This window comes from Chelonoidis abingdonii, chromosome 21 (genome assembly GCF_003597395.2).
Source record: "Chelonoidis abingdonii isolate Lonesome George chromosome 21, CheloAbing_2.0, whole genome shotgun sequence".
NCBI classification, from domain to species: Eukaryota; Metazoa; Chordata; order Testudines; family Testudinidae; genus Chelonoidis; species Chelonoidis abingdonii.
In genome coordinates, this window is record NC_133789.1 from 3349768 (window position 1) to 3358180 (window position 8413).

At 46.6% G+C, this 8413-nt stretch overlaps 1 protein-coding gene across 1 annotated transcript; it reads left to right on the top strand.

The window, feature by feature from the left end:
• Positions 1–421: 421 nt before the first annotated feature.
• Positions 422–7717, top strand: LRRC3C (leucine rich repeat containing 3C). Its single transcript, XM_032788908.2, has 3 exons — positions 422–789; positions 2062–2307; positions 6389–7717. Exon 3 carries the CDS (start codon positions 6470–6472, stop codon positions 7250–7252), a length of 783 nt encoding a protein of 260 aa, XP_032644799.1. The 5' UTR covers positions 422–789; positions 2062–2307; positions 6389–6469; the 3' UTR covers positions 7253–7717.
• Positions 7718–8413: the final 696 nt, after the last annotated feature.

An 8413-nucleotide genomic window follows, 5' to 3' on the forward strand; every position in this document is an offset into this window, starting at 1 on the left:
TCTCTGCACCTTACAACAACTCCTCTGATCCTCAGCGTTACTCTGGATTGCTCTTCTTACAGATCTATTTCTTTTTTTAAAGAAATGTTTAACCCGCCTAACCCTCTGCTATCTCTGCCTCCTATCATTCAAGGAGAGGTAGCTAAAATCTCCGTCTAATCCATTTGCCAGTATACAGGGGCCAGATATCTGGGTAGATCTCCGAGAAAGGGGGTGTTGAGTTGATTCTGCTAAAATGAACCTTGCAGCTACTGTCTGAGTGCTTTGCTTCTCCCAAAACTAATGGGCTTTCCCCTCTGGTTGCATGGAGACTCTCTCTCTCTCTCCAGGCGGAGTTTTCAACCCCCTGAGGACGGCTATCATTCTCCGGCGAGGAAAAATCCACCGCTTTTTCTCTCACACACACATACAGAGTCTCAGATACGCACACCCCCAGCATCTGGGCACCTGCTTCCTTCCCTCTAGCATCTGTAGCTTTTCTTTGCCTGCGATTTCTTTATGCCACGGCGCTGAGCCGGAAGGGTTATTTCTTATCGCTCCTCTTTCTTTGCACATCTGGCTGCACCTTGCAGCCCCCATCCCCTCCTCATGCGCTGGAATTGAGACCTATTTCCAAAGATCAGGATCCCCCAGCCTGCAGCCTGCTTCCAGGAGGGGGACCGTGAAAACAGGAGCTGCTGTGATGCCTGCTTTTGTCGAAATCGTAGCTGGCTTCTTTCTGTTTCTGTCCCTTTTTCCTCTCCAGTTCCAGGACTTTGAGTAGATGCAGAAAGATGCAACTGACTAAAGGTGAGTCAAATTTCACTTAACGCGGTTAATGCAATAAGGAAAGAGATGAGGCTCGGGGGTTGCTTCAAACATGCTCAAAGCAAGAAGGAATGAGACAACATCAGATCGGTTCAGAAAAAAAGCGAGATGGCCAAATTCTGCTGTCGGTTGCACAGGTGTAAATCTGGAATGACTTCACTAACTTCCTATTTATACTGATCAGAATCCGGCCCTGTGATCAGTCATCCGGCAGAACCTCTAAAGATCTTATTTCACGTGTTCATATCAAAGGTAAAACCCAAGAATTAGGTAGAAACCTGCTTGGCTGCTTTGACCTTCTCGGAATGGCTTTGAAAATGAGAGGCGGCGGGAGCGGTGGGGAGGGGCAGGAAAAAGCATGTTTCAAATCAAAAGCGAAAGGTAAAAAAAGAAAAGGAGCGGGAGTGGGAGGTGGGGAGTCCGCTGATTGATGCAAACAAATAGCTGGACTCGAGGGAGGGAAGAAGTTGTGTGCGTTAAGTTTATATCGGCTGCTCTCTGAGTCCCAGTATTCAGAAATCAGATGAAATCTTAGCTTACCCAAGGGAGGGGAGTTGAGTGTTGTATGTACAACCAGACCCGAGGAGGTGCAGTTTTAAATATATCCCGGGTTAACCTGCTGGCGGATTTGCTTTCTCCTCACTGCAAGCAGGGAGGAGTCTTTCTCTTCTGCCCTAACTTTCATTGAGGTGGGGGGGATCCCGTCCATACATTGGCAGGGTTTCTTTTTCCCAGAGCTTCAAGACTCCGCTGTATTGGGTCCGGAGCAGATCTGACGCCTTCTTCTGGTGATGGGGAAAACGGCATCGTCTTTCCTGAGCTAGAAGGCTTGAATAGTCGGGAAAGATGAGAGAGTAATTTTTCTTCTTGTCGTTTATTCGAAAGGTTGAAAACCCCAGGAAAATCCCCAGATCACAGAGCTGTTGTGATTTATTCCAGCACCCATGCGTATGCTAGACACTCTCAGTACAGAAACACAATCCCTGCCCAAGAGAATTTGCAGTCTTTCTGTCTCTGTGTCTTCAGAGTAAACTGTGCCTTGTCAGGGTGCTGTCCCCCGTCAGCTGTATAGTCCATCGATGCTCCCCACTCCCCCAGCCATGCTCCCTGCGCTGCCGTTGTGTTTTCGGTCTAACTTCACATGGTAAGTCCCTGGAGGAGCCTCGACTTTCTGTTCCATGCACATCTAAGGCAGTAATAAATACTGCTGATCATATGATAATAGTGGGACAGTTTCTTTCTCTCTCCTATTAGTGGGATTGTCCGCTGGCAAAGATCTGTTTCCTTGAAAGGCAGGAGATGGGGGTGGAGGACACAACTTCCCTGGTTCATCTCAGGAAATTCAAGAGCAAACTGCCTGATAAAACACATACAGGAGTATTGTTCCACTTATCCTGCAGAAGATTTTCTGATCTGCAAGGTGATTTCCACTGAATATCACTGGGTGGCTGCAGAAAAGCAATTTTCTTCCAGAAGGGCAGTGGAATATCAAGGCAGCAGGTATTGCAGTTATATTTGTTTTACATTATATAATATTTTCTTTCTTTCTTTCTTTCTTTCTTTCTTTCTCTCTCAGCCAGAGAAGGGTTAATGCAAAAGGGATGCAGCGTGTCTATTGCACTACCCCTTTCTGCCTGTTTTCACTGCTCACAAGAGGTTGGGGAGGAGGTTGGCTTCATCTGAACACATTGGACAGATTGGGGATTTCAGAAATAATTCACAGGTGCAACTCACTGCTGCTGGATGTGCAGGGATACATTTTGCAATTCTCCGGAATATATTTCTTGTTTGGTCTCTGCACTCTGTCTGGCTGCAGGTATCAGGAGATAAAGGGCTCATCACCAACACAAGACAGTCAGTGTTTGGGGTTACCAGGTCTCCTCTATTTTCCATATTCACTTTACATTCCCCAGCTAAAATATCCCACTGTGTGGTATCCCCTTCTTCTACCAAAGAAGGCTGGATGTGTCCCCTTCTGAACCTGTCAATGGTCCTCTGACCACTTGAATGATGCTGAATGCTCCTGTCCTATGCAAACCTAGGGCCAAAGTTAGAGAGGAAGGATGGTGCAGTGGTTCAGATGTTAGCCTAGGATTTTGAAAACCTGCATGCTCTGCCACAGACTTTCTGTGTGACCTTGGATGAGTCACTTAGCTTCTCTTGGCCTCCATTCTCCCTCTGCAGAATGCAGATAATAGCCCTGCCTACCTCACAGGGATATGATGAGACTAAATACATGAAAGATTGTGAGGTGCTGAGATACCATGGTAATGAGGGCCAAAGACGGCTCTTAGATGCTGTTGCCAGGTTGTATGGCCAGTCCCAGAGAAGAGGGAGCTGCAGTCATATCATTAGAGATAATTAAATAGCAACTGGCTAAGTAAGAACTAATATGTCAAGAGATGAGATTTTCAATACTGGTATTTAAAAACACCTGCTGCTGCTTCATGGCCTCCATCACTGCAAAGAGTGCTGGTGCCTTTCTTCAGGGGAGCTGCCATTTTACACAGGTTTCCCAGCAGGAGCCCAGTAAAGCTGCACTGCAGCCTGAGACAGGCTTTGGGAAACTCAAACCCAACAAACAGCATGTCAGTGGGGGATGATTATCAACATGCAGGTTTCAGATTCACATTTAAATGTATAAGCTCAGAACTGGCATGGGGTGTGGATGGAAGATACCTACGCATTGCCAGTTGATTATTAATCACCATCTTTGCAATGAGGAGGAATTGTACTTCCACATAGTGCTGTTTCCTTTAAGGTTGCAGGAATTAAAACTGAGATGAAAGTTTCATTGATCATTGCTAAAAAAAAAAAAAATCATGCAAGCAAAAAACAATGAAGCAACATATAGGTGAATGCAAGTGCTGAATGTCTGTCGCCTACTTTGAGATTCCTTGGGATAAGCTACTCTATAATATCTAGAAATGTACATTTCATAGGAGTTTAAAGCTGGGTTGACAGCCCTGGAGACTAGTCATCCACAGAACAGAACTGGAGAAGTCCAGGCAGAGAGACTGCAAACTTCCACAGGTGGCCCAATTACTGAGCTGGTGAACTCATCATGTCTAGATAATACTTAGTCCTGCCTCATTGCTTTTGTCTGCTTGTTTTTGCAGATCGGGTTTCCTCTTGCCATTCTGCTGCTGTAGTTTTTAGAAAAACCCCTGTAAAAGGCAGCCAGCTATGGGAGCAGCAGGGCACAGATCTTGAAGGGCCCGTATCTGAAAGAGATCAACTCACCAGGCAGCCCACATCAGCTTTTTAAAGCATGCCTCACCCCTTGCCCCATTTGAACCTTTCCTGGGGGACCCCACCCAGTTTTCGAATTCAGTGACTGTGTGGGCACCCTTTCATGTATGTTCCTTTAATAATGGGCTGAATCAGGCAACAGTTTCTGTGTCTCGTTTGGATTGTTAGTGCTGGTATGATATCGAAGTTGCTGTCAGGCTCAAAAATATGAGGGCTTTTTCTGTGCAGCGTGAAGGCTAGTAGATTTCACAGAGCGACCCTTATCTACTGTATCCACCCTGGGAACATATCTGCAAGCTCTGCTCAAGCAAGTTTCCTTTTTCTGTTTTTGTTTCTCTCTTGCTGACGTTCTTCCCTTCTGGAATAAAGAGCTGGATGGAGAATGCGATTACAGCACTTCGTGGGGGCCACCCAAACTTGGTGAAACAACAAGATGTATTGGCCAAAAGCCAGCCTTCTCAGTGTGTGAACCAGCTGGGTTGGGGTCAGTGGCAATCTGGAAGCTAACTTTTGCTAGGACCAGGATCAAAAGCAAATGCACCCACCGAAGTATTTGCTTATGCTTGCATCTTTCTGGAGAGATGAATGGAAATTGCTTGTTTGAGTTTGTTGGCATTAAAAACCTCAGAAAGGTCAGCTGCAAGTTTCCACAGCAGGGTGATAGCAACCCTGTAGATGAATCTTTGTACCCCCAAATCAATTTGTAAGAGACCACATAATTAAAGAGCAACAGACAAATCCTGGACAACTCTGGGGCCAATTTTGCTTCTATCTCAAGTATTTCCGCATTCTGGTCCCCTTGTTGTCTCCATTAAGAGAATGATTGCCTGAACACAGGATTTTGCCGTCGCTGCTTATTCCCCACCTGGAGTCCCAGGGTGAAATCCTGGCCCCACTGACACCAATGGTAAAACTCACATGGATTTCAGTAGGGTCAGGATTTTACCCCATCTTTGCTTCAGGCTTAATCCTGTAAATTCTTTGTAGCGCAGGCAGCTTGCGAAGAGGAGATATGCATCCACTGAGCTGTGAAAATGTACTTATCAGGAGGCTAACCCTATCTCGGTGAAGTTTTGCCATTGATTTCAATGGGAAGAATCATAAGAACATACGAACAGCCGTATTGGGTCAGACCAAAGATCCATCCAGCCCAGTATCCTGTCTACCGACAGTGGCCAATGCCAGGTGCCCCAGAGGGAGTGAACCTAACAGGTAATGATCAAGTGATCTCTATCCTGCCATCCATCTCCACCCTCTGACAAACAGAGGCTCAGGACACCTTTCCTTACCCATCCTGGCTAATAGCCATTAATGGACTTAACCTCCATGAATTTATCCAGTTCTCTTTTAAACCTGTTATAGTCCTAGCCTTCACAACCTCCTCAGGCAAGGAGTTCCACAGGTTGTGCCCCTATGTGCATATGCATTCAGTCATCATGCAGTGCAGTGCAAAGCACGATACATGTAGGTTCACTAGACTCAGCAGGGGGTGTGCTGAGGGAGCAGACATTGGGCATGCCTGGGACAACGGTGCTGAGCCTTTATCCATATTATGGAAATGAGAAATTAAATACCCATTTTTTGGCCAAAACTGGTGCTCTTCCTAGGGCCAGGAAGGGAGGTGAACAGCCCTGATTCTCCTGCCTCTCTCCACTCCCAGGCATCACTGTCATTTCCACAGCAACCTGTTAGGATGTCCCAGTTCTCTGGATAGGGCATGGGTCAAGGAGGGCAAGAAGACCTTGGCTTCTAGACTCAGCTCTGTCACTAATCTGCCTTTTGCGGGGCAGGACTGTCTTTTTGCTGTATGTTTTACAATGCCTAGCACAACGGGGTCTGGACCAGCGACTGAGGCTGCTCAGCACCACGGTAATACACACAAATAATAATAAATATGATCTTGGGCAAGTCGCATTACTTCTCTGTGCTTCTGTGAGATGGGGATGTCGATACCTAGCTTCCTTTTGTGACGCTCTCTGAGATCTCCAGACAGAAGTTGCTGGGTGTGGCTGTTATTCAGGTAAAGTGCTTAGAAATGCTGACCACAGAGCCAGGTTTGAGAGCCATTGCCCTACAATACATGCGCACGCTACTTTTTCATGGCTTGAGTTCTGGGCCTGGACACTTCTGGTGTGTCCAGGACAGATCTCCATTTTGGAAGCCATAATTCATCTGTCATGTAACAGGAAGGGGTGGTTGGGTATTACAGCAGTGGGTGCTGTTATGAGACACCAGATAGAGAGAATAAAGGATTGGGATCACATAAAAGCCACACTGTTTCTCCCTGTCTAGCATGTTTTATATCTTCCCCTTGCTATCTCTTACTCAGATACGATGAATCCAGCGGCCTGCTTGAGAGAGAGAGACAGCTGATAAGCAAATGGCCACATGATTATGCAGACACCCCACCATGCCTCTAGTAGACTGGTTCCTCCGCCACTCATTTACCATGTGGCTGCTTCTCCAGAGCTTTGTTCTGATGACCTTTTGTTTCCATTCGGCCACTACCTTTTCCAAGGGCTGCTACTACGCAGAAGAGGGCGGTTACAAAACCTTCCGGTGCAGCAACGCTCAACTCACAGAGGTCCCTAAGGACATACCAAACGACACTAACAAGCTCTACCTGGATTTCAACCAGATTGCCTTCCTCCCCATTGACGCCTTTCGGAACTTGCCAGTCCTGCTGGAGCTGGATCTGTCTCACAATGCCATAGTCAGGATAGAGAGTGGAGCTTTCCGGGGCTTGTTGGAGCACTTGCATTCCCTGGACTTGTCCTCAAACAAGCTGGTGTCAGTCAATAAGGATGTCTTTAGCAATCTGAAGGCCAAGGTCAATCTCTCCAGCAACCCTTGGCTGTGCGACTGCAGGCTCCAGGAGCTGATCAGGACAGTGGACCTGGTTGCTGGGTCCTCTGGGAGCATCGTCTGTGACTCCTCTGCCATGGAGGAGCATGTTGGCAAGCCCTTCCTGCAAGTGGTCACAGACATGGACTTCTGCAGCGTTTACAAAAAGACCACGGACATAGCCATGCTGGTCACCATGTTCGGCTGGTTCGCCATGGTGATCTCCTACCTGGTCTATTATGTCCGCCAGAACCAAGAAGATGCCCGTCGGCACCTTGAGTACCTGAAGTCCTTGCCCAGCAAGCAGAGGAAGTCAGAAGAGTCCTCCACCATTAGCACTGTGGTGTGACTGAAAAACCGCTCCCTCCTGCCCCAACCCCAGCAAATGTAGAACCCCTGGGGAAGTTTGTGGAAAGACCCCTGATGAGTTTCATGGGTATTCAATCAGCTCCATAGACACACAAAGCCTGAAGAGGCTTTTAGTTAACAACAATAACAACAAAATTAGTTTTTCTCTTTAGAAATCAAAGAGACGGTTTCAGGAGACCCAGACCTGCCTGTTCAGAACAAAACAGGAGCAAGGAAGGCTTGAGCTCTATCCACAATTCTGCAGAACAAGAGCCAACTGGGCTGTGATCTAGAGCAATTAGTGAGGGCTCAGCGGCACCACGAGGGATTTGGGCATCTGTTTATTGTGTTGAATAACAGAGGGAAAAGAAAAGAAACGAAACCCAGTGTGTCTCCTCAAGCATACAGTAATTACTCAGATGATTCCCCTTTCAGACGTTAAACTTAATTTTAAAAGAATTTTATATACTTTACAGGAATCTATTAAGGTGTTAACAAAAAATCAGTGGTTCAGACACTCTCTGTCTACTTCCGTCACTCTCAGGAAGGGATGTTTCCAGCAACCAGGGGATGCCTCAAGAAGACACTGCAGAGTCTCGGAGAACAGTGTTGTACCCTTACTATATGGCCTTCCTGGCTTTTGAGGAATATTGGGAATACTGGGTATCACGTCAAACTAAAGAGATTAAAGCAAATCCCAACTGTTGGAGGATGTTATGAGAAAATTCCCCTCATAGGCTCTTGAGTTAAAGTTCTACCCAAAATACCTGCCTCTTCTTCAATCAAAGGACCAGTAAGGTCAGTGGGAGCTGTGAAGATGCTCTGCACCTCATAAATTTGGTCCCTAACAGAGATATAAGGCAGAAAGGGATTTTATCATTAGAGATGGATGAGTCTGTTAGGATCAAACAAAATCCATCTCCCTGCCACTAAAATATCCCACTCTTTTAGAAACAAATCTGAAATGAGCTTTTTGAGGTTCTGAAATGTTTACTTCACTTCTGCTCGCCGGGACTAGAAATGTCAAAATGCCACAGGGCGAGCCATCCTCAGGGTTTTTCCAGCCACAACAGCACATGCTGGGAATCTGCTGAGAGAACCCATCCCCATGAGATTGTCCACAGACCTGGAGGGTTCCCTGTGGGGTATGAGTCATAGGTAG